At 41.1% G+C, this 24,682-nt stretch overlaps 5 protein-coding genes across 9 annotated transcripts; 3 read left to right on the top strand and 2 right to left on the bottom strand.

The window, feature by feature from the left end:
- Positions 1–1,588: 1,588 nt before the first annotated feature.
- On the top strand, positions 1,589–2,822 carry fibina (fin bud initiation factor a). The gene has a single exon (XM_040026977.1). The coding sequence runs from the start codon at positions 1,730–1,732 to the stop codon at positions 2,357–2,359; it is 630 nt and encodes a 209-aa protein (XP_039882911.1). The 5' UTR covers positions 1,589–1,729; the 3' UTR covers positions 2,360–2,822.
- Positions 2,823–7,280: 4,458 nt separating this feature from the next.
- Positions 7,281–9,963, bottom strand: tmem276a (transmembrane protein 276a). The gene is made up of 4 exons (XM_040026971.1): positions 9,110–9,963; positions 8,571–8,684; positions 8,335–8,472; positions 7,281–8,199 (listed from the first exon to the last, which is right to left on the bottom strand). The coding sequence occupies exons 1-4, from the start codon at positions 9,510–9,512 to the stop codon at positions 7,952–7,954; spliced, it is 903 nt and encodes a 300-aa protein (XP_039882905.1). The 5' UTR covers positions 9,513–9,963; the 3' UTR covers positions 7,281–7,951.
- Positions 9,964–10,855: 892 nt separating this feature from the next.
- On the top strand, positions 10,856–13,701 carry spi1a (Spi-1 proto-oncogene a). 3 transcript variants are annotated; one of them, XM_040026975.1, is made up of 5 exons: positions 10,856–11,023; positions 11,438–11,561; positions 11,637–11,809; positions 12,871–13,003; positions 13,101–13,701. In XM_040026975.1, exons 1-5 carry the CDS (start codon positions 10,997–10,999, stop codon positions 13,409–13,411), a joined length of 768 nt encoding a protein of 255 aa, XP_039882909.1. In that variant the 5' UTR covers positions 10,856–10,996; the 3' UTR covers positions 13,412–13,701. The 3 variants fall into 3 exon arrangements, with proteins under 3 accessions (XP_039882909.1, XP_039882906.1, XP_039882907.1); XM_040026972.1 differs by having other exon boundaries at positions 10,859–11,023; positions 12,838–13,003; XM_040026973.1 differs by having other exon boundaries at positions 10,859–11,023; positions 11,468–11,561; positions 12,838–13,003.
- Positions 13,702–14,243: 542 nt separating this feature from the next.
- LOC120730504 (protein regulator of cytokinesis 1-like) lies at positions 14,244–20,369 on the top strand. 3 transcript variants are annotated; one of them, XM_040026937.1, is made up of 14 exons: positions 14,244–14,423; positions 15,270–15,402; positions 15,492–15,614; positions 15,723–15,956; positions 16,033–16,203; positions 16,285–16,434; positions 16,547–16,694; positions 16,792–16,928; positions 17,020–17,115; positions 17,902–18,048; positions 18,180–18,290; positions 18,384–18,491; positions 18,883–19,059; positions 19,909–20,369. In XM_040026937.1, exons 1-14 carry the CDS (start codon positions 14,413–14,415, stop codon positions 19,978–19,980), a joined length of 1,818 nt encoding a protein of 605 aa, XP_039882871.1. In that variant the 5' UTR covers positions 14,244–14,412; the 3' UTR covers positions 19,981–20,369. The 3 variants fall into 3 exon arrangements, with proteins under 3 accessions (XP_039882871.1, XP_039882873.1, XP_039882872.1); XM_040026938.1 differs by having other exon boundaries at positions 14,245–14,423; positions 18,883–18,992; XM_040026939.1 differs by lacking the exon at positions 18,883–19,059.
- Positions 20,370–20,617: 248 nt separating this feature from the next.
- Positions 20,618–24,361, bottom strand: LOC120730515 (ubiquitin-associated protein 1-like). The gene is made up of 6 exons (XM_040026957.1): positions 24,116–24,361; positions 23,886–24,036; positions 22,730–23,377; positions 22,462–22,632; positions 20,881–20,982; positions 20,618–20,782 (listed from the first exon to the last, which is right to left on the bottom strand). The coding sequence occupies exons 2-6, from the start codon at positions 24,006–24,008 to the stop codon at positions 20,648–20,650; spliced, it is 1,179 nt and encodes a 392-aa protein (XP_039882891.1). The 5' UTR covers positions 24,009–24,036; positions 24,116–24,361; the 3' UTR covers positions 20,618–20,647.
- Positions 24,362–24,682: the final 321 nt, after the last annotated feature.

Consider the following 24,682-nt stretch of genomic DNA (forward strand, 5'->3'; position numbering starts at 1 on the left):
CAGCTGCTCTGGGGCAGACTGACAGAAGCGAGGCTGCCATATCGCGCCATCGGCCCCTCTGGCCAACACCAGTAGGCGGTGGGGTAAAGTGTCTTGCCCAAGGACACAACGACCAGGACAGAGAGCCCGGGGATCGAACCGGCGACCTTCCGGTTACAGATACGCTTCCCAACCCCCTGAGCCATGATTAAAATAATCATGGAAAGGATTTCCACATTAATAAATGGCTTTCTATTACGATTAAGCATTTTTGTCACACTAACGTAATTTGCATGGGTTGGATCAACTCAATTAAATTAAGTTGGACTCAAATGTAGTGAAACAGTTGATTCATCATTAATTAATCAAGTGCATTAAGTTGGAATAACAGAATTGCATAATGCTAAAATAAAGCAATTTTAATTATGTGGAAATTCTTTCCATGATTTTTTTATGTTCATTCAAAGAGTTATTTTTTTGAGTGTGCTCGCCCAATTTAAGTCTAATGCTCCATCGCTGTATTTGGCTCTTTGTCATTTTCCTTTTGATATTTCTGACACTGGATTTGTCATGTGGTGTGTGAGATTATTCTCCTGTAGGAGGTTTGTTCTATTGAGGAGCGCCTTTAGTTAGTAAATGTCAAAGTCACATCCATCTGAATCCCAAAACCCACAATTTCTCAGCAGCACAGTGTCACTGTGAATGTAGAAGGAAGCACTTTGTACCCTCTTGCTGATGAGCCACGCTTTGCTTATTATATGCCATGGATGTTTCCATGCTTCCAAAAAGGCAATTAAGACATGTAACAATTTTGCATGTTATGGCTTATTACCAACAGCTGCCACAAAAAACTGTGTCTGTATTATATCTGTGTAAAAACCAGCTAAACACCTAAACATCACATGTAACTTTCCCCACAAAAATCTTGCTCTTGTTGTTTCCTGGACCCTCTAAATCATGTTCAGGCCCCCAAAACGCCCCATAAAGGACAAAAAGCAAACAGTGGGAATGCACTTGTATTGAAATAAACACTGCTCTTCACAAGAGCTGCATAAATACACTTACCTGCACCCTTTTCTAATCATATGACAATCACTTACATTTATGGCCAATGCTGTCTCTTTATCTTAAAGCGTCTGTACACTATGCACTTAGTAGCGGCTCAAAGGCCTGAGAGAAGAGCATTAAAAGGATCAATATCAAATCAATAAATGGTTAATGGTTCTCGTGTGTAAGTTTATGCTTCTCAGTGTGCAAATGTTCTTCCTAAAAGTGCAAATATGCCCAGAAAAGTGTCTAGCAAGGTTTCTGGTTGTAACAAAAGGGGGGAAATGAAAATGCAAACCAGACTGCTGACACATGATCGATTGCGAATAACTGTTAAATACGAGGTTATATTTGTAAATCATAGAGCATAATGCACAAAACAGGCTGTAGAAAAACCACTTATTCTAGATATGACTGACGGAATGCTTATTTTCCACCCAAAGATATTTTTCTGCTGTGAACCATGCCTTACAATTCTGCGGTCGGAAACACAGACGCTCAAAGATCAGCCGCATGACTCTGCACTGGTGCTGCGCGCTTTGCCTGACTCTGGAGCCACCACAGAGGGGCCCTTCTGCCTTAAAACAGGCAGTCTGCGCCTTTTAGGTGACGGGGGACTGTGTAATATGAGTCGGGATGAAAACTGCGCGCTGAATCCGGCTGCCAGTCCAGATGCTGTTCGCTGGAGAGAGAAAGGAGGTGCATGATGGATCCCGTCCCACTGCTGCTCATCATCGTCACATCTCTGCCAGTTTGCTCGGCAGTCTACACTGGGCCCCTGCAGCCCGAGATCTCCAATGGCACTTTCCATCACTTCTTCGTCCCGGATGGAGATTACGAGGAGACAGAAGATCCCGAGAAGTGCCAGATGCTGTTTAAATTTTCAGACGTGTATCCATGCGCGGCCTTAGAGGACAGTGACTCTGTGGTGAGGGAGGACTTCGTCCTCACGAAGCTGAAGGCGGAGGACTCGGCGCGCCTGCTCGAGGGCATCGGCCGGACTGTGGCCCAGGATCTGGACGGAGAGGACAGCTACGGAAAGTTCCTCCGGCGGGAAATCTCCCAGATCGGCGAGGCTTTTTCAAACGTGGACAAGTCCCTGGTGGAGCTGGAGGTGAAGTTTAAACAAAGTCAAGAGACTGAGCTAAGGGAAGAGCAACAGCTGAACGGGCATGTGGTGAAGCAAGTGGGTGACGTTAGGGACGCTCTGAAGGAAACCACCGACATCTCGCTGGGCCTGAAAGATAAACATGAACTGCTGTCTCTCATCATTCGCAGTCACGGTACCAGGCTGAGCCGCCTAAAGACTGAGTATCTTAATGCTGGTTCTTAGTGGGGCTGTGGTAGCTTTAAGTGTGTGTTTGTGTATGTGTGTATGAAAGAGAGAGCGAGAGACTGAGAAAAAGAGAGAGCGAGGACGCTCCAGTTCATTAACCAACTGGAAAGTTTATTGTGGCTTATGAATATCCTTCTTAAGCATTTGAACTTCTCTGACCTTTGGTTGTTCCCATTCCTTGGAGCTGTGTCACTGAAGGAGCTCTAACAGAAATATTAGCACATTCCTCTGAATCAGGAGGGAACAAAGAAATGTGGGCATAAGTTATGTCTGCAGGGAACCCTCAGTGCCACCCCAGAGGAGAAATCTTATCCAGAAGAGAGCGTGTGAAAACAACCCCCCCCCCCCCTCCCCCAACATGGATTTATTGTCAGTAAAATATGTAACTCTGTATGATTTTAACTATGCTGTTCACGCTGTTAGGTTGTCATAACTGATCAAATAAATATTAAATATCTGATATTTCTCCCTTTCTTTCAAGACAAAATGTTCTTCATTCTTCTCACCACATCAGGACTTTCAGGTATTTTCTTTTTCATGCTTTTCCTACTTGCCCTGAGACCAATGTGAGACGTCTCCCATCCTTTAAAATTTGCGATGTGCAATAAGACCTCGAAATCTTTGAAATTGTAATTTTTTTCACTTTCATCACTTTCATGTGACCCTCCTCCTCCCTCATGTCTTGACATCACCGTGTTTGCTGTTGGCACTACAAGTGGCAGGCTCGACTGTCCCTTCAAGTGGCCGTGGTTAATTGGCGTCTGAAGTCTGTCACTGCCTCCCACTTCCATCTGGAAGTAATCTGCTCGAGTATGAAATATGCTTCTTCAAAGGCCGTCACTGTCATCATTATCTAGTCTTTTGTCTGTCATAATCCACACAGTTCGAGGTTGACATGAGATGTTACTGTGTTTAAACTCTGAGCTGTTTTGGATTATGTCATTTTTACTAAAAATAGGCTTTTAACTGGCAAGTTGTTTATATGCCTATAAAAAAAGCCCTGTTTTGCTCTTGAGTTTATTTCAGAGACACTGTTTATGGATGGAAAATTGTTTTGAATTTCCAAAATAAGTATTAACCCTGGCTAACAGGGTCACACATAAACACATCTGTTAGGCAGTCTTCATTTGAAGTGCCTTGGATTTAATATCACAAATGCCTTTGGTGGTAATCTCTGTATTTTCTTTCTCTGACTACCGTAAAATGTTCTTATTCCAGCCAACGTCTGCAACAACCACAAAGTAACAGCTACAAGCATGCCCACTTTTTTTCTTTCTTACTTTTTTTTGTTAACAGAGATAATGTCTATGCAGATGTGAGTGAGCCAGATGGGCTGCAATGGGCGCAACTGGGTGTGATTTCCTCTGTCTGGTTTTCCTCACAGTCCAGCTTCCCCTGAGGGACCCCTTTTTAAAAAAACAGCTCTTTCTTTCTTAGCACAGTGCAGACCAGCACAGCAAAAACCCAGAGCTGCAGGAGCTCCTGAGAAACCCTATATGTCTATACAGCTCTTAATTTCCAGGGGCACAGTACAGGGCTCCAAGATTTGATTAAAATATTTGGACAAAATTTCCACTGTGTTAGTAAAAGTGGAGCTATTCGCAAAACCTCTCATAAGCAACCTGCCCATCATAGTTAATTTGTCTTTTTTGGCTCTGATATAAATCCACCTATAGGAAAATATTTTTTTCCCGCAAGATTAGATTCAGATCCACGCTGCTTAGAGGCATGACTGCCCGAGCGTTAAGCATGCTGTTGAAGAATTTATTCTCCTTAAGAAAAAGAAAGAAAGGTCAAGAATGCAGACCAGAGTCGACCTGAAACTACTCTGACCCGAAAATGACAGGCCTCTGGGGTGCTATTGTTAGAAAGGAGAGATTTGTTAAGTGCTCCATCTGCTACTAGTCTTACCGTTATTATTACTGCAATGAAACGACTGATAGTTTTAATATGATTCAACTGCATCTGACGCTCTTTTAATGAGTTCTTGTTCAATAAAAATAGAGATACTGTTTAACTTCTCAAGTTTTTTTAACACATCTCAGTGGACCAGCTCCATGACAACAGAGAAATTTCCCACTGAGCAAAGTCTGCCTTCTGCTAAAGACCGTGAAAGCTCTTGAAAGAGCAGGAAAGTGAACCTTGAGATAAGATTTTTTTTCAGATTGCTGTGTTGAAGGCCAACCCCCCCTTTCACATACTCAGGAGCAGAATTAATTTACATCCTTAACAAATGTTGCTGATGTAACAAGACAACATAACTAAGTCAAAGACGAAAAGAAGTGAGAGCTTTAACTTCAGTAAAAAATAAACACTTATACCAGTGTGGTATGCAGGGATGTAAGCAAAAATCCTACATTTAAAATTAACTTTAGTATAGGAAGTATTGTTAAAGAAAACAAAATGCAGAATAGCCCATTCGGAAGGGACGGATGACCTCTTTCACTGCTTAATTGCAATGAAAAAGCATTAAGTGTAAGTGGAAAAGTTTATTCCTTACTTTATAGTAGCTGGTGAGCAACTATAACTATTTATGTATATCAGTCTGTCTTATTTTTTTATATTTGTAAAGTCATTACTTAATTGATGAGAAATGGAAAGTACAATATTTTTTTCAAAAATATATTTTAGTATAAACAAGAATAAAATACCAACATTTAAGTACAATGGCCTTCAAACTGTACTTTAGTAAATAGTCCTTGCTACTTTCAGCATACAGGCCTATGGGAAACTAAGTACACTCTTACTGCTTCCATTGAAATTCAAAGAGTAAGGCACAGTGAGGTGCTAATAATTAAATGCACTTGATTAATTAATCATCTGTATGTGTGAGCACCCTTGTAAAACCAGATGTTTTGGCAGTTTGATGTCTGCAGCATTCAGGTGGGTGTTAATGGAATACCAAGAACTGTTCCTGCCCATCAATTTGAGATGAGTTATGAGGCCATTTCCAAACAATTTGAAGTTCATCATTGTACAGTGAGGAAGATTATTCACATGTGGAAAGCTTTCAAGACACTTCAAGCTCAGACTGTGCAATGCTCGGAGAAACTGCCAAAAACAAAACAAGAGGTACATCTCAGACTCTGCAGGCCTCAGTTAGCATGTTAAATGTAAAAGTTCATGAATATCACAATCAGGAAAACAAATGTGGTTTGTTTGGAATGGTTGCCAGGAGAAAGCCTCTTCTCTCTGAAAAAAACATGACGGCACAGCTTTGGATTGCAAAACTGCATCTGAACAAAACAAAAGGCTTCTGGAACAATTTCCTTTGGACAGACAGGACCAAAGTGGAGATGCTTGGCCATAATACACAGCACTCGTCCTGGAGCGAACACTTAATACTAACTGTCAAGCACGGTGGTGGAAAAGTGATGATTTAGGTTTGTTTTGCAGTCATGAGTCGACAATGAACTCTTCTGTATAGTCAAATGTGAAGCCATCTGTCTGACAGTTAAAGCTTGGTGTAAAACTGCATCATGTAACAGGTCGATGATCCCAAACGCAGCAGCAAATCTTCAACAGAATGGCTGAACAAAGATGTTGCAATGGCCCAAAGTCCAGACCTCAACCTGTTTGAAATGCTGTGATAGGACCTTAAGAGAGCTGTGCATAAATGAGTCCCTCAGTGAACTGAAGCCACGCTGTAAAGAAAAGTTGGCTACAAGCTACTGAATCATGGGCTGCATTTAGCTTTTCTTTTCACAAGACTCCACAGAGTCCCATATGACCTTATATAGAGAAAAGCATACACGCTTTTTACTCCACTTATCTGACATGGTATTAGTCACTTTTGGGGTTGGGGTTTTTAATGCAAAGCATACTTAAAGTTCAAGCAATTGAATGCACTTTGGCCAACAAGCCATGGGTATGTAGCATAATTAGACCACCTACAACACCGGATGACTTTTTAATGATGTGGGCACATGTAGGACATGTATGATTCCTCCTCATTAACCACACAGTCCTTTGAATCATTGATACCAGACACTGTAACACTGCAAAACAAACCAGTCTTCACAATTCGTTTGAACAGTTAGATACATTTACAACAGAGGACTACTGTTTGTTTACATGAAAAATGTTTTCATGTTTCCAGGGGCTGTTAACGGAATAAAAAGGAGCTCTTTGCAATGAATTAACGGTCCACTAAGAGAGTCTGTGCATCCTCTGGCAAATGATTTTATCACTAAATATATTTTGTTCATTTATGATGGAGTCTGTTTACTTAAATCTCCAGTGCCTTAAGTAAACAAACACTGTGCCTAATCAACAACAGGGATTTATTTGAAGACTGCAGATGAAGATTGCCACAATCTGAGCAACAGAATAGCACCGATGAGCAGCGAAAGTTCAGGAAATGAGTGAAGCCAATATTTGAATTAGCTGTCAGAAAGATTAATTTTTTTCTTAAAACTAGTACGCATGAAAACAAAAAACCTTGAAAAATTATCAGCAACATCAGTGTGTTAATCTGTGAATTGTCAGCATGTTGTGATCCGAGAGCTTTGGATGAAGTTATCTGGACATTCCTCATTTTATGTGGCCCTGCTGTTTATAAACATAGATTGAATTTCCACTGAAGCGTGCAGGCGGAAAAAAAATTACTTCACTTTCATGTTCTATTAAATTTGGACTGATTTATTTCTGTCAGTTTTGTCACTCAGTTTTGGTCACTGACGCACATTTTGGCCACTGACATTTAAGCATTTAAGCATTTAGAAGTGGTTGCATAAAACAGTGGCCTGCAAGCAGCTCCTCGTAACACCAAGAGAAATAAATTCAGCTGCAGTTTTAAAACAATGCTGTGAACGCCTTGACTCGGTTAGCAGGCCTCTTCTGCCTGCTGGCATAACAGTGAACACGTGTTAAGACATAAGACAACCACAAAGGTTTTTTTTGCTTTTGTTTCTTTTTATATGATGTCTGTTCAGTGCATTACATGAGGGGGGAGGAAAAAATACTTTTATTTTTCAAAAATATTCCGACAGGGGTAAGACCTCAAGAACAACAAAACACTTCCCTCAAACACAGTTTGGTCTAATGCTCTTTTTTTTTTTTTCCTTGAATAAACACAAATGCATCTGCATACATACAATTCATAAAGTACATGTACATATCTTGTTTTGAATGGGTACATAATGATACACAGTTGCCCTTTGAAATGTGAATTACAAGTCCGTGGTTTGATCTTCAGTTCCCATTTGAAAGTTGTGCTATTGACCTCCTGCCAGTGCATCTTTTTCTCTTTTTTATTCTGTTTTTCTTCTCAAACTAGCAGATTTTACAAGAAGAAATTGTTATATTCTCCTCTTGAAGAGCAAGCAATGACACTCAACAGTTTATTCATAAAGAGGGACAGAAGAAAAAAATCAAAAAGCACCAGAGGAACTGAAACCGTCTTCAGTCAAATGTCACCTCTTTATCATTTCCCATGTGAGTGCGAGCAAGTGTCCCATGCTTTCTCTGTGCCTGGCTAAGTGAAGGCTTTCTCTTCTCTCTGAGTCCCTGGGTGAAGCTGTCTCTGGAACAGGGCTCGTCACTGTTTCACAGATGAGACAGGTGTCTGTTTGGTATGCCCGCGGCCTGTCACACACAGCCGTTCTCCTGTCTGGGCTTGTGCACCGCACTGGCCTGTGGGGGGTAGAGGGAGGGAGCGAGTGTGCACAGGAAGCCAGCCAGCAACGTGAGGCCCAGTCCACCCCACGCACAAAACATGGACCAGCCGTAACCATGACTGATGTCCTCTGGTATGCCAAACATGTAGCGCGGATAGCGGGACAGTTCAAAGTTGATTCCGGCCACACACGTGCAAAGGGAGATTATGCAGCACGTCCCTGCCAGAGAGCGAGGATGAAACAAGTCAGCAACCCGATTTGATCCCCCCGTTTTGATGCGCCACGGTTAATAAAGACCACACCGCCCCTCTGCGGTGAGTCGGGGCAGTGCTCTTTATGTAAAGAACTTCTTACCTCCCATGAGGAAGAGAAGTCCGGCGACATACTGCATCAGATCGTGGTCTTGACAGCAGCCCAGAGCGCCTATGATCCAGCCGAACATGATGATGGATATGGCCATTCCTATGAAACTGGCAGTCATCCTCTGGAGATCTGCAAAAAAAAAGGCACAGCAGAAAACACCGTGTATGTCAGGGGGCGTGCTCAGTTTTTCTACATTAATTCATCAGATTAAAAAAAAGGTAACTCACGAAGCGCGTGCCACTCATCCTGCCTTATTGTCTTCGTCAGATTGATTGGCAGATTTCTGGGGAGCTCTGATGATGAGTAGTAGTATTTTATTGGAGTGCAGCGTGGAACCAATCCTGTGGATGTAAACAACACAAAAAGGATGTCTCACATTAGCACTGAGACGAGATGAAGAGGATATCACAAGGCTCGCTCCTGCCACCCCCCACCTCCCAAAAATACGCACCCAGCCCCCCCGCACCACCACCGCCCACCCATCCACCCACACCACTGTGGAGTAGCTTATTGTACGCATCCCGAGGCTTCTGTTACTACAGGCTGCCCTTTTGTGCTGGGGCGAGAGAGAAAAAACAGCACGTCGATCGCATTGTAACTGTACTCCGTGCGATACTGCGTAGGCCTCGAGGGTCTTTGCGCAGCATCAGCACCTTGGATAGCGCATTCGTGCACAAAGTATTGTTACCGACAGCGCCTGTCACTCGACACAAAGCTTCCGAAACAAACACGTTACAGCACAAAAACACGAAGCCCGACACCAAACCTTTAAAGATCAAATCTTCCGTCTCCAAGTCAAACCCTTCTCTGTGGCACTTTCTCCACAGTCCGGTGACGGTGGAGTTGAAATGCCGACTGCAGAGAGACTCCATTGCCGGGGCAGGAGGCAAGAAGTGCCGCTTAGCCCGCAGCAGCATTTCGCCGCTGACACTGGAGCCCTTTCTTTCAACGTTTTTCTCCTTTGGCAGCATCCGAAGCGGAAGGTTGTTGTTGGAGATGTAAATGTAGCCGGGGTCGTTTCTTTTGTTTGAGTAATTCTTGCAGCGTTCCCGGTGCCTCCTGGCGTCAGTCTCGTACCAGTTGTCGGTGCTGATCGCCACCGCGATCAGTCCCAAAGCGCAAAAAGCCAAAAACAGACCTGCCACGGTTAAAGTCCTCATAGCAGCCATGTTCCATGCGTATCTCGCCTCGGTGCCGTGATATTTCCACGGGACAGCGGGACTCCGCTCCTGGCTGCTGCTGCTGTCAGTGTCTAAGGTGGGGAGGAAATTTGGCAATACTTGGAAATCGGAAATGCTGATAAATCGGCGAAGCCCTCATTTCTCTAATTTGTCAAGCATCCCCTAAAAGAGCCATATTCGGGGGCGGAGGATAAATAGATTTGGGCCTCGATGTGCTATTTTGGTTGTCTCCTCTATGCCTCTGAACTCAGTCTAGCCTAGATACTGGCCAGTTCAACGTTTCTTTCCAGTAGATGGAGACAGAGCAAATATTTGAAAGCACCCCCAGACCTGCACTTTACGCACCGTGGGTCACGGTTTGCAGTCGTCATAAACACGATTTTCTGGGGTTAAACAAAATAAAGGAACCTTTGCCGTCTTTTAATAGACCATGTCTCAAGGCACCTCAGCTGATGTGTTCCGTGAAACACAAAAATGCAGACAAACAACCTGCTTTTCTCCCTGTGGTGTGCTCACAGGAAACAGTTTCATCACAGCCAGCAGACTGCCTCTGGTAAGTTTCCATTAAACAGAGGCAAAGATGTCAAAGCACAGCGTAATAATGTTTGACTCATTCGATTATTTTAAAAGAAGTCATAAAAATCCACCTCCATGCCAGAAAAAAAAGTCAGAAGGTGGTTATAAAAATCTCAGTGTTGTATGTATAAAAACGTAGACAAGTTACAGGGACAAAGTGAGTCCAGCTCTTTCCGTCTTTTTTTCACTGGTTTCATCTCATGGTCAGAACTTCCTCAATTGAAACCATAATGCCAAACAAAAAGAGGAACAAGCCTGGTCCAAACTTCACTTTTGGTTTCGACTGCTGCCTGCAGTAGCGATTAAAAAATTCCAGTGTGAATAAATCATACTCATTGTAATTGAGAGTTAGAATCTCATAAAGCCTGCTTTCCTCTTCAATTATGATGTGTTAAATGAAATAAGTGTCGCATTATCTTTAAGTTTAATCATGTTAGGAATGAGTGCAAAGATTAGAGTTAATGTCTCTCTAATCACATCAGTTGAACTGATGAGAGAGAAGAGTTGAAGCAGGGAAGGGCTCGTCATTTAATATGCGATAACCTTCTCCTCTCACTGCGTCTTCTTTAAGGGTGTGAATGTTTTCACAGACATGTGGAGATGTTTTGCACTCAGAGTGTGCTATAACACACAAAAAAAGCACACTGGACTTTAGACTCTTAATAAATGCATGTAAACATGGTGTATGGCCATCAGGAACTAACTCACCATATGAATCTAGCAACTGGATATGAATGCAGACTGTATATGTTCCAGCTTATTTCTCACTTTCAGTTCCCATTTGCGTGCTGCAGTCAGTGCCTGGCGACACTCCGTATTTATCGCTGAAGCAATAAGAAAAAGTTAAAAATTACCACAAGCTTAAAGAACCAAGAAGCTCATGAAGCCTTGTTTACATGATGGATGGCTATGTTATATCATCTGTAAGTGGATCTCTTTTGATTTTCTTACCATGTATATGTCATACACCAGGAGATAAGGCTTTGATTTCAGTTTGCGACATCGTGAAGGTATTTTGTTTTCCATGTGGGTTTCTGTTAGATTGAGTTTTCAGTTACTTTTGAAGGTTATTCTAGTGACCAAAGTAGAGCTTTAAGACACTGGAGGTGGTATTTTATTTGTTATTAATGTCTGCAAAGATGATTTTTGTTTGTGTTTAAACAGGATATACTTATTTCACTGCATTTTAACCGTTAACATATGGTAAAGTCCAGTATATAATCTGCACTCCTGCTTTATTCAGCTGATTTGATTGTTTTGTCTGTTTTATGTTCTTCTAAAATCATATCTGAAAACATTTTGGAAAGACAAAGAGACTCAAACTTTTAATTTTTCAGAAACAACATCTCATATTTCCCCCCCAAAAGGCTTCAGAGGAGGTTATTGCAAATGAGGCAGAGAACTATCGACCGTCTGTGGAGCTGTACCCTTACCTCACCGGTGTGGGGGAGATTTGCGATGGTTAGTAGACTGGATTTCAGTGTTAGAAGGTGACTCATCATACGGCCATGTGCTTAAACCTCGGTCACTTTTCAGAACGTAGATGGACCTTCCAATCTGAGCGGGTCCAGGCGTCAGACTTTGAGAATCCCCTCACGGAGCTTCAGGCCGTGTCTCCCCCACAGCTGATACCACCCTACCGCTATGGCAGTGAGTCACTGTACCTCCAACTTGATCCTCCACTCGTTCCTCTGTCTGCATCACCACAAGTAAGTCCATGTATGGTAGCTTGAAAAAACACAGTTTCCATTGATGTGATTTGAATTACTGACAAGTGGCCTGACAAGTAATGAACCCCCTTCTATTAGGATACACTCACTGCTCAAGCTACTATTCTAAAGTAGAGAAATCCTTTTAAGTGTACTGCTGGGTTTTTTTTTTATTTGTTTTACTGTGATTGAGGTATTAACATGCAGCAGTGATGTTAGGCAGTGATGAAAAAAACATTTACTCAACTGTTACTACACTGCGTGACTCACATCAGTCTGATTGCTCATTATTTCTTCCCTGAGGGAGAATACATTTACTGGAGTCTTTAAAAAGACCTCAAACATTAAAAGAAACTCAGAAAAAAAACAAAAAAAACCCCTAAAGCTTTGGTAATTATTCTCACTGTCTTGAACACAGCCGTGTCTGAAGTAACAGTAAATTATTTGACTTTACTCTGATTCATTTGACATTAAAATGTTCCTCATGTAAGGGTCACGTTCACTATGAAGCCTACATAATGTCAGAAAATTGCCTATAACAATTTTCTATACTCCAAGCAGAATCACTGGCCAAGAAGACCAGACAATATTTGGTATTTTTCTACTACACACTTGTAATGAACATATTTAGTTGACAGATTAATCAACAAATGGATTAGCCATTTCACACATAACTGTGTATATAAACTGTACGTGCTCCTGACTTTCAGAATCATTCAACTGCTGCCAAGAAATGAAAACAAACTGTGCTGCTGTGAACTGAATCGGGGATTTAGAAGATTATAATGTGATTTTATCTACACAAATACAGCACATGATGTGGACAGTCTGGGATATTTCCTCTGAAATGTCATCTGCACTGTTGGGTACTGCTGAGCACTGAATTCTAATTCTGGCACGGCAACTTCCTCTTTTAACACAATGACTGAGTTTAAATGAAAATGTCAGGTGATGAATAACTGCAAAACAAAAAATGTTGCCCGGTCTGTCACTTCTGTGCATAAACATGCTTTAAATTTCCCCTAAAGATCCCATATTACACCTCACCCCTGTGCTACCAGTACCCGCCTTCGGCCTCACCTGGACAGTACTACTCAGAGGAGGACCAGAGAGGAATCAGTCCACCGCTTGAGGTATCAGAGGGCGAGGATGAATATGAAGGTCATAACCCTTCTTCCTTCAGGAGAGACACTAGTGGGTATTTTCAAACCTCTTTTTTTTCTTACATTCAGTCATAAACCTTGTAAACTGAATAAAATTGCTTTAGCAATTCTTATACTTTCCACTCCAGACAACAAGAAGAAAATCCGTCTGTACCAGTTCCTCCTGGACATGCTAAGAAACGGCGACATGAGTGAGAGTATCTGGTGGGTGGATCAGGACAAGGGCATCTTCCAGTTCTCCACCAAACACAAGGAAGCCCTGGCGAACCACTGGGGTATTCAGAAAGGAAACCGCAAAAAAATGACCTACCAGAAAATGGCTCGAGCTCTGAGAAACTATGGTAAAACCGGAGAGATTAAAAAAGTGAAGAAGAAGCTAACCTACCAGTTCAGTGAGAATGTGTTGAGAAACTTATATTCACGTCAGTACCCTCAATGACAAGGGAACAAACTCTGTCTTTAATCATGCTAAACTACTCAAATTTTGTCTGTAGATTTACAATTTCAGTTTGTTTTTCTACCATGTTTCCTTCCTTATTTATTTGTAATCTGTGACATTCGCTAATGTCTATATAAACAGCTTAATTTTAAACTCAAATTATGGGTGAATAAGAACAAAACTAAGAGTAAAAGATCAGTGACAGCTGCAAATAAATGTTTTAAAAATGCATATTGTAATTTTCTGAATGCTGTAAATAAATATAATGCTCTGCTATTTTTGTCAAATTATTCTGGGTCTGTCTTTGAACAAACAAAAAATGTGTTTTACTCCTTAAAATAAAAATTTTCCTAGCTTTGTTAAAAAGGCAGAATAGAGCTGTCCCTCTCTGGAAAGATAGAGAACTCATTAGAATAGTAAATTAAATAGATGACGCAACAACACTCTTCGTGCAAAAGATTAAGCACAATAGTTGCTACGAAATGACCTGCGAGTAAATTATAAAGGTGTATTTAGTCTGTACCTATGTAACGTCCTTCCTTGGACAAAGCCTTTTCTTCACTCGTCAGTATAGTCCTTATACCTGGCTATTTAAGAGGAAGGACTTTTATTTTTTTTGTTTTGTTTTATTTTGTTTGTTGCAGACATTTCAAACACTTTTGTATGAATCATTAAAGCAATATATCCCCATTTACCTCTTGCTGAACACTGCTGCAGCCCCGCGTTTGGACAAGTGGGAGAAGTTGCACGTACAGCATAAGCTTTTATTTTACAAGTTCTCTGGTTCCGCTCCACAGCTATTTCCGCTGACGTCATTTCACCGGCCAATCAGAGTCCAAGCATTGTTTCGGTGCAAATTTCAAATGCACTCGACAAACGAACGGGCAGTCTGGCAACTACACTGACTTTAACCTAGATTTTTTTTATTTGAGGAGTCAAAAGACCGTCTGCAGGAACAGGACGATTCTTTTTAAAACATTTCAATTGTCTGAGGTGGCGAAATGAGAGTGAGGTTAGTACTGAATATAAATATAATTCTTAGCGGTTTATGTAAGTTGTGTTCTAAACTTGCTGATTAGCTTTAGCATTTAATGTTAATTGTGAGAAAGGTCGCACGGCCTGTTTCACACATTGAGACGGAGCAGTCGTTAGGTTATGCTGTCATTACTGTTTGGGTTTTTTTGGTCACTCATATTATTTAGGATTAGGGATGCCACGGATATGCTACGCCGTCTGCAACTATTTAAATGTTAGTTTGCTCGGTCGATGGTGGAAGGGCTGTTGCGTCTGGTTTTGCGGGTGCTAACACAGCTGTTTCCTGTCTGGTTTTAAAATCCCTGGCTTACTGTAGTATAAAATAATATACTTTTTTGTTTACATTTTGAGTAATTGAAACACCAGTTAAAATATCAAAGTCCTGCTAACGTACAGGCCGCCGCCCCCCCCCCCCCCACCCCGAGGGCCACTTTGAGTCAGGAAAAACCCAGTGAAACCTGTCTGATTTGATAATTAGCCCCGAATACACACCCGTAACCTCTGTGTACACCAGCTTATTTTATTACAGTATCCACCACACTTTACACTCGGTTACCCTGAACCTGTGAGCGGATACGTTTTTCCGTTTAATGAGCTCTTGAACTTTATTTTTACTTCATGAAATTAAATTTTTACTTGTATTGCGTTGTCATGTTGTATTTTATTTCATTGAAATGTATACCTTTCTACTTTTTTATGCCATTTTGTTATGTTTTTTGTTTTTTTGTATTTAGCTTATTTTTGAACTGCTGCAACAAAGGAGTTGCTCAACTTTTGTGGTAAAGTGTATCTTAACAAACTTGAGGATCTGGTTCTCTTCCAGTGAAGTCCACGCCGCTGAGTCTGTTGCCTACCTGAACAGAGCCCTGGTCAGGTTGCAGGATATTTGGGAAGAGATAGGGATTCCTGAAGAGCAGCGCCTACAAAGAACCAATGATGTTCACAAGCACATTAAAGTGAGTTCTGACACTGGTGTACATTATGGTACCTTTTGGCCTTGTAGGACTAATCATACAATTGCCTCTTTGGTTTTTCTTGCCTTCAGGGTTTGCTGGACCTCATGATTGCAGAAGAAGAGGAGCTCAAGAAGCGAGTACTCAAAAGTATAGAGTCTTGTCGCAAGGAACTCAGTATTTTGTATAGTGAGCTTCAGATGGCCCCTTTTGAGGTATTTACATTTGAGAAGTGTGTCTGAGTGTTTTGGTTTTTTTTGTTTTTTTTTTTATAACCAACAAGACGATCTGTGTTAGGCCTTACCTTTTGGATTTCTTTGCAGGAGGAGGATGGCTGCAGCATGTTGCAGATGGAGAAGAACTGCCGCACACATCTGGAGGTGATGAAGGAGCACAAAAAGCAAAGAATGGAAGAGCTTAAAGGCCTCGTTGTCAAAGACAGAGAGCTGTGTGATGTTATGTGCACTACCCCATTTTGCATCAACCAGGACTCTGTTCCATCATTGACACAGCTAGAGAGCTATCGGGCCTACGTTGATGATCTCACCAAAGAGAAGGTGTTTTTGATTTTCTGTTTGTTTCTTTAATATTACAGTTTTTGCTTTTGGTTTGTAACCTGTCTCGTCACTGCAGGAGCATCGTCGCAAGGAATTTGTGAGCATCAAAAAGGAGATCATTGTATGCATGGATGATCTGGAGCAGCAGCCAGAGACGAGTTTTGAGACTGATGTGATTTGTGAGGATGAAGAGGCATTTTGCCTGTCGAATGACAACATTGCTGCTCTCAAACTCCTCCTCGGTCAAGTGAGTTTGATCTTTCCTTTTCTAATGTGATCCATCTACGGTATTGCATAGAATAACGTGGGCGATTTCTTCTTCTTCCAGTTGCAAAACCGCAAGGCTGAGAATGAGCTCCTTTGTTCAGGTTACCGCACTAAGATCCAGGAGCTCTGGGAACGGCTTCAGATTCCCCAAGAGGACAGGGAAATTTTCTCAGAGCATATGATCAACACAAAGAAAAGAAACATGGAAGCGGTACAAACCTACCTTTTGATTTATAATTTTAAATAATGTGTCTGTTTACTTTCCACCCAGATCCTCTAAGCCCTCGTAAAAGGTTCTGATAATGTGTATCCTGTGTTTCCAGCTCCAGGCCGAGGTCCAGCGTCTAGAGGTGCTGAAAATGCAGAGCATGCAAAGTGTCATTGAGGCCATCCGAGCAGAGATCGCCCTCCTATGGAATAAATGTTTCTACAGCCCCGAACAGCAACAAGCTTTTGCGCCATATCATGATGGTGAATGTCTGTTTTAATAACGACTGCTTTATTTCAAACATATGCACCAAAGGTCACAGAGGGCGTTACTGTTCTGGTACATCTTTTCTTTACTCAGATGATTTCACAGAAGAGCTCCTCAATCTACATGAGGCTAAGATCACGACCTTGAAGAAGTGTTATGAGGACCACAAAGATCTCTTTGAGGGAGTCACTAAATGGCAGGACAACTGGACGTTGTACTTGGAGCTTGACGTGAGTGCTGTCTCTATAAGTTTTTTGTGGAAGCTTTTAAAATGCTTATCTCTGGGCATGGTGACATGTGGCTGTATGCTTCCCCTTTTAGAAAAAGGCTAATGACCCTTCAAGATTCAACAACAGGGGTGGGAACCTTCTGAAAGAAGAGAAGCAGAGAACTGACCTACAGAAAAGTTTGCCTAAGGTGAGAATTTCTATGCTGCTTCAGTAAATATAGCATTACAGATGCCAGCCTGTAAGATATTCTCTTAGAAGACATTTCAAAGATGTCATATTGGATGAATTGGCAAATAAAAGGAGATGAAGCAAAACTCCATTGCTGTATTGCAGGTTTTGTCCAACAGGTGGGGATATTAAATGACTGTCACTCTCTGGTTCAGGTGCATATGTCTGTTCATCAAAAGCATTTCAGAAATTGATGTAATCTGAAAGTCCACTGTCAGTGCAGAAGCTGTTAAAAGGGAATCGGCTGAGCTCTACTAATCCAAAAATGCACATTTTGCTGTTCAAAATGGGCTTTATTTAGATAGCCTAGTCAGGGGACACATGCAGCAAAGGGCCTCTGGTGGGTGGCCCTGCATTTCTGCCTTGCAGTCTATGGTCAACTGTTTATCGTGTGAGTTCAACTGCTTTGGGATTTTCTCTGGAAAAAGAACAGTTCAGAGCAAATCATTAAATGCTCAAAATTACTCTGACATTATGTCCGTGATGACTGGATGTAATCTTTCCTACCTTACTTCAGGCCCACACGGTCTTTAAAAAACCAGTTGAGTGCAGTTTGAAGCCTTGAGTTTTGGCTCACAGGGATTATTCTCACATTAGACTCCCTTCTCATTAAGTATTGGTATTGTTTCACAGTGGTGTCTGTTTGGGTTTTTTTTTTTTTTTTTTTTTAAAGTGTACATATAAGAGAAGTAAATGTAATAAGGCCCCTTTTTGTGACAACATAAAAACTTATGCTTGTTTTCAGTTGGAAAAGAGTCTGAAAGCCCAAATCGACGCTTGGGAGCAGGAGCATGGCAAAGATTTTCTGGTGAATGGACAGAAATTCCTCGATTATGTGCAGCAGCAGTGGGATCAACACCACAATGAAAAGGAGAAGGAGAAGCTTGAAAGGGTATGTGAGGTTATTGCTGTGACACACTCTGTCGTGACTTTCACTTCCCTGTAGCAGTAGTTTTGTAGTTTTGCCAGTGCATTTTTTTTTTTTAAATATTTTTTTAAAATGCATTGTTCTTTGGAAAATAGCAAATGAAGAAAACTAAGCAGATGCAAGAGGAAATGCTGTATGGAACGATGGTGAAAACCCCGTCTAAAAGGCGGATAGGAGGGACTCCAACACCTGGAAAAATGAAAAAGGTAAATGGGTAGATATTTCTGTGGTTTTTCTGTAACTGTGTTAATGTCAAACATGAGCACTGACTGAAACACCTGTGTCCCCTGTCCACTCAGCTCAATGGCACCTCAACTTTCTCCACTCCAACCAGCTTCCTGAGTTCAGGCCTCAGTGGGACCATGTGCCTGTCGTCCACCCAGAAACCACCGTTGTCTGCTAGCAAGGTATTGTGCTTCATGTTGTTTTTGACAGTCAAACCATCAGGATTACATTGGTTTGTTCAGTATCTTAGACAGGTTTGATCATCATTATTTTCATATTGAAATGGTAAAACCTCTTACATTAGTTTGTATCTAGAGTCAATGTTGGTCAACGTTTGAGTTTAGTGTGCCCTGAATATGATGCAGACGTTGACACTGATAACTTTTCATTCTACCCAACTAGTCAAGTCCAGTGTTGTTAACTAAGATAAATATACATAATATCAAATGCATTATTTTGTATGTCAAGATATTGGACACGGTGAAAGTGCTCATCTGTCATAATGTCCTATATAGTCTTTAAAATGAAAGGGCTTGCCAAAACACATCATCATTCTAGTTGGTCTCATTGTAGGGTCTTGGCCTGCGAACCCCTGGACATGGAAAGGCACCCCGTGCGCTAGAGCGAAACAAGGAAAATATCTCCCACCTTAATAGAAACACTCCAAGTGGCACACCACTAAGGTCTCAGGATACTCAAGATCACACCTTCACCTTTAACTCTATTGCTGGCTCCTATTCGGAATTTGCGGTAAATGGGGTTTTTACATCTGTTTAGTCAACTCGGTAGTAAAGATTATTGTAAGACTAAACATTTGGCTCACAGTTTAAGTTTACGACCAAATGTACAACTTATTTAATTTCTTGCTATGTGGGTGTACATGTATTTTATAATGCAGATGAAATTCCCACATTATGCAGTTGTGATGCAAAGAAAAAGCTACAAAAATCATTTATAACATGATGACAAGACTTTAAGAAACAAAGCTGTCTGCCATCTTTTAATGTTTGAATACATTTATTCCAAATTTCGTCATACAGTCAGCAGTAATTAATATAGAAAATGTTGATTATTTGTATTGAGATTTACACGAACCACCACCTTTTACATATAAGTATATATATAGTGTTTGACACATCCACTGGGAGAGCGGGCAGGGGGATTGCGTCAGAAGGGGCAGCCGGCATACAATCAAAGTTACTGATTCATCCACTGAGGCAACCCCCTGTTAATAAAGGGACAGCCAAAAGAATCTGTCTACAATGAATGTATAAATTAAAATAGTCAAAGTACACTAGGTCTTATGAAAAAAAATATTGAAATGGCTACGGCCCTGTGCTGTAACTAATAAAACCCAAAAAAAAAAAATCCTGTCATGCCAAAGTTTCAATGACTTATTTGTCTGAGCTGCAGCTAAAACTTTCCACCACATGACTCAAATCTGGTCATCATGAGGTTAAAGGTTTCCAAAGTGAATACATCTACTTAATTTGTCATTTGAGAAAACCATGTTGAAAACAAATATTTTACCTTTGATCTTTTTTCTTTTTTTTCTTTTTTTATAAATATGAAAACATTAATTTGGACTGTTTCTTACAGAGGGACCTCACGAAGTCTTCTAAATCGAATGTAAAGTCAGGACTGCTGAACTCGACTGTCAGTCATCAGTGATGGTTCAACAGAGCTGCTCTGGCACAGAGGGTCGCCCACCTCAGGGGTAGTTTGGTGACACAATGAACAAGAGGGAACTTCTTACAAAAAACTGTAAATATTTTGTCAACATTTCTCTTTATTAGAATTTATTCCAGGGTTTCCTCTGCTTTTTGCATTTCTCTGGCATTTTAAATTTTTTACGATGTCTTTTTATTTGATCCTATTTTGGCTTAAATTAAATATTATCTGTTATCTACAGCACTACTGTTTTACTAAAGTGGAAATTGGAAAGTGGCACCATGATTTTCTTTTTCGAGCTGGATTGACAGCTAATTTTGCTTATCAGAAACCAAACATAGGGTGGTTTTATTCTTTACCTTAACCTGTAAATAAACGTTTTAAAAGCAGTTTGTTCTCTGTGACTATTATTTTCCCATCATTCCTGCCCCTAATTTTTCAGCTGAACATGGTTTTACTTCAGCTGAGTGTAAGCCAAAACGCAGTATTTGATTTCAGCCAGAGGTAAATCCTTGCCAGAGTTATCATTGTAATTGTAAAGTATTGTTCTTTCTATAAAACTATAGGTAGGGGACTGGTCTGGAGGAAGTGAGCTCTCACGAGTGCTCTTCTAGTGAGTGGATGTAAAAGTCCTTCCCTTCTTTTCACTGGAAATGTGATGACTTATTTAAGCCATGCGTGTCATGAGCTCCTCAAGAGCCCTCTCACGGTGATTTTCATTAACAAGCAGCACTTCTTTGATTGCGCTTTGCTGGAAGCCCATCTCATTAAACTGAGCCAACAGGCGTAGGAACTCAGCAGCCTGGAAAAAGAAGATACTGTTTTGCTCCTTCATGTCAAGGTACAATAGTGTGTGACAGGTGCTGACTTTTCAACCTGACTTGGAAAAACTGGATTTACCTTGCTTTCACAGTTCTGAAACATCTCCAAAGCCTCTTCCACCTGTGCTTGGTCATAACCCAGCTGACACAGACGATCACAGGTAACCAGATATTTTAGCACCTGTCGATAGCAGAAACGGCATGAATTTTATCCATTTCTGTGTACAATTTTATGAAGTCTATTCATTAACATTTGGGAATGTGAATACAGGATATAGCTTGACCTACATACTATTACTTTACAGATGTGTTTTATGTTTACTGCATTAGAAAAACATTGGTTTGCCAAGTATTGCAAATTAGGCGAGGGATAATTATGATTGCTGTATTTTCTTTAACCTCTTATTTCTTCTGATGCCATTGCTTTTTTTTTTTTTTTTTTTTTTAAAGTATGTGTGTATTGGTTTTTAAATACTTAAATGCATTTTATACAAAACAAACAGGCCATTGGCGGCGGCTCAGAAAAAGCATTACTTGAGTTATAAGTGTTCATAGTACAATGTGATATTGTTAATCCACAGGACAATGGATAGAATAAAGATTTATTTTGATCACCAATTTCATGGTGATTGGTTCCCCAGGAGTTCCCTATTTAATGCCTTGGTGGAAAAACTCAAATTAGTTACCCCAAAACGTCTATAAACTGTTACTGTAACTGTTGTTGAACTCATTAGATAGGTTTCCTTGCTCTGTTCAAAAATTTACACACAGAGGTGAAGTGCCTTTGAATATTTTACGTAATCTAGTTGGATAGAAGTATGGACAGCTTTGAATTGAGGTGTGCTGAGCATTTATAGAGATGCTGTGAATGTTTACCAATCTGCCTGGAATGACTCTGAGGATGGATCATTTACATTTTGTTGGATGCTGTAGAGTTAAGACACAGCTCATTTGGAAAATAGCTTAATTTTCAGGAGACCATCCAAGACCGCATGGCTGGGCTTCTGTTCATCTTTAAAAAGGATACATGTCTCAAGTTTGCGCACGTCTTTCAGTTTTTCAATGGAAAGCTTGAATGTCTTCTGTAATTTTTGGAAAGGGGCAAGCTAGCCCTCAATATAGATGTCTCCCAAATAACTTATACCCTTCTGCCTCCAGATTTTAAACACACAGTCCTCCAAACCTGGACTGAATGATTGATTGAAGCATATTGGGGACTCCACATATACCTTGGGGCCTTTCAGTAGTAAGAGCACCTGAGGCCAGACTTGATGCCCAGTGTCTTTAATTAAAATACAATAGCATATATCTTATCCCACCACTCATAACTGTGATGCTGGGCTAACAAAGAGACAGATATCATGCTCACTTTCACACCTATGGCCAATCTAGATTCACATATTAACCCAACATGCAGGTATTTGGACTGTGCAAAGAAGCCAGAGAACCCACACAGGCAGGAGAACATGTAAACTCAACACAAAAGGCTCCAGCTGGCTAGTAGATTTGAACCTTCTTGGTGCTAACTACTGTATCACTGTGCCGCTCTATCCTAAAAGTTTTAATTTCGAGTCAGAATTTACTCAGACTTAAGAGTTCACAGTTTCGTAGAAAAATGCAATCATTAAACAGCATGTTATAACCCCAGTGTGTTACGTACCTTTTCAGGGTTCCTATAGCCTGTCTTCTGCAGCGCCAGAATAGCTGTTCTTAAAGGGTAGCCTTTCTCAGTGATTGTTTCAAGTAACTCTCTCTCTTCCTGGCTGAGGGCTGTCAAAAGCTCTGCTGCACAGTCGAAGAAAACCCCCCGAGACGCACCGCTCGTCAGAACCTGATGATGACAAGGGAAGACCAGGCACAAATAATAGAAAACAGCTTTACCTGCTTCAAGTATTATATTGTTATGTGACGCTCTCAGAAAAACCAACCTTCTTTCTGCGGTTTTTTAAAACAGGCCCTGCAGAGGAGGGTCGTTGTTGTTGCCTCGGTGGGGAAGGTCCAGCGGGTGGTGTGTTTTGGGAGAACTTCCTGCCTGAAGAGCGCTGCCTCTTCTTGATGTTCCTCTGGCCCTGAGGGAGCGGGCTGGCCTGCTGTGATCTGTGCTGCTCGAGCACACGCAGAGGCTGTCTGCACTCTTGGGGAGAAGATGTGCCCCTGTGACCTCTGAAACACTGAGCTGAGCCAGTCTTACAGTTGTGAGGGGAAGCAACAAAGTGCATGTCTTTGACTCTGGCGATTGGGCCTTTGAGTGAAGCGCTCCGGGGCCGCTCCCTGCAATTGATGAGGTGAGGGGCATCTTCAGTAGAGGACATTTCATTGTCCTCATGATAACCATCTTCATCATCAGAGTCAGATACGAGGAACTTGACGGTGCGATGGCGCAGCCAGTGAGCGTCTGCAGAGTTCAAGCTGTGGCTGCGGGGCCGAGGGTTGGGGACCCACTGATCGCTGCTCCTGGGAGTGACTCTGTGACTCTCCTTAGGGCTGCTGAACATCAACCAGTAAGGTGGGCAGGATGGAGCCTGGCAGACTGGCTGCTGGCCAGTTAAAATCCATCTCTCCAGGTTGAATCCATACTGCAGAAAAATTATAAACATTTGGAGCATTAGCCTTTTTCACAGCTGACATTTACAGGTGTGGAGGCTACTAAAAACCTTAATAACTGTAGTATTCAAGTGTGCACATGACCCTAAATATACTAATTTTATCATACAACCTGTGCTTTTCTTCCAGGGGAAAAAGACCTATACCAGTAATGTTAATAAGGTGCAATAAAAACATTTTTCAACTTCACAGTAAAAGCCCAATCTAGCTCTTTTATTTGAACTTAATCCTTCATTACAGTGTGCATATTGTTTCAGGAGAACATTGTCTTCAGCACTGTTTAAACTCTTATTAGAATCTGTAACTTCAGAAGTGCATTAAAATGAAGAAGAAAAAAAAAGAAGCTTTGCTAAACTCCAAAACTCAAACCCTGGATTTTAAAGTAATTAAACTGAGAAATAAAATTGCAAGCAGATACTGAACAAGAAAGAACACAAGCTCTATATTGAGAAATTTTTTGAAATGTTTTTAATGTTTGACCTCAGTTTCCTTCATTATCTGTCGGCAGTCTGGTAGAGTAATGTCCGGAGCAGGCAACAGCTGCATTTCTTCCTCCAGTGGACCCAGCTCGGTCTGAAACGGGACATCTTCCAGCATGTTCATCACCACCAAAATGTTTCAAATCACCAACCTGCATCAGAAGACATGAAGATCTCCTGTATCTTCAGCTTTAAGTTTTAAAAGAAAGTTTTACCTTTTGAAATTTTTACCTTGGTCAGATATGTTCTTCCAGGTCCACGGTCCTCTGAAACAATCGGCAAGTGTTTGGAGTAAATGACTCAGACAGCAGACGCGATAAACCCCTTCGCCACTAAGCCTCTGACATCATTGGGTTTCTTTACCAATACCTCAGGTGCCTGCTTTAACCTCCTAAGACCCGAACTCTTAAACGGCATGCATTTTTAATTTCTCTTTGATATTTGGGCATATTGGGGCCCGATGAATGTAAAAACAAAGAATTACCAGAATTTATTTTTTTTAACCTTATTTTTGTTTTTAGAAAAATAAGAGCCACAAATGAGGATATTTGTTTAAAATTTTAGAACAGTAGCAGTATAATGTCCTCGTAAGTGGATATCAGGCCCTTGTAGAGCAAAATTGAGTATTTTGGTCTAAATAACCCAAAATGTGATGTCCACGTATGTGGACGCCAGGTCCTAGGAGGTTAATCCCACAGTCATACAGCCATTAGAAATATATCAAACAAACATATCAAAATTAAACCATATAACACCAAAACATATTATACATATTATATTTTGAAAAACAATCTAATA

The sequence above is a fragment of the Simochromis diagramma genome, unplaced genomic scaffold (assembly GCF_900408965.1).
Source record: "Simochromis diagramma unplaced genomic scaffold, fSimDia1.1 OVJJ01000293.1, whole genome shotgun sequence".
Lineage (NCBI taxonomy): Eukaryota > Metazoa > Chordata > Actinopteri > Cichliformes > Cichlidae > Simochromis > Simochromis diagramma.

Coding starts and splice junctions, on each gene's coding strand:
- LOC120730515 (XM_040026957.1), bottom strand. CDS start 24,008: ATGAACATGCTGGAAGATGTCCCGTTTCAGACCGAGCTGGGTCCACTG. Junction 20,983..22,461: donor GCTATAGGAACCCTGAAAAG/GTACGTAACACA, acceptor TGCTATCGACAG/GTGCTAAAATATCTGGTTAC. Junction 20,783..20,880: donor TTCAGAACTGTGAAAGCAAG/GTAAATCCAGTT, acceptor TTCTTTTTCCAG/GCTGCTGAGTTCCTACGCCT.
- tmem276a (XM_040026971.1), bottom strand. CDS start 9,512: ATGGCTGCTATGAGGACTTTAACCGTGGCAGGTCTGTTTTTGGCTTTT. Junction 8,473..8,570: donor GGATGAGTGGCACGCGCTTC/GTGAGTTACCTT, acceptor TTTTTTTTGCAG/ATCTCCAGAGGATGACTGCC. Junction 8,200..8,334: donor ACTTCTCTTCCTCATGGGAG/GTAAGAAGTTCT, acceptor GCTCTCTGGCAG/GGACGTGCTGCATAATCTCC.
- spi1a (XM_040026972.1), top strand. CDS start 10,997: ATGATGGATGGCTATGTTATATCATCT. Junction 11,024..11,437: donor ATGGCTATGTTATATCATCT/GTAAGTGGATCT, acceptor TTAATTTTTCAG/AAACAACATCTCATATTTCC. Junction 11,810..12,837: donor CTCTGTCTGCATCACCACAA/GTAAGTCCATGT, acceptor TTTCCCCTAAAG/ATCCCATATTACACCTCACC.
- LOC120730504 (XM_040026937.1), top strand. Junction 18,049..18,179: donor AGAAGGAGAAGCTTGAAAGG/GTATGTGAGGTT, acceptor TTTGGAAAATAG/CAAATGAAGAAAACTAAGCA. Junction 18,492..18,882: donor CACCGTTGTCTGCTAGCAAG/GTATTGTGCTTC, acceptor GTCTCATTGTAG/GGTCTTGGCCTGCGAACCCC.
- fibina (XM_040026977.1), top strand. CDS start 1,730: ATGATGGATCCCGTCCCACTGCTGCTCATCATCGTCACATCTCTGCCA.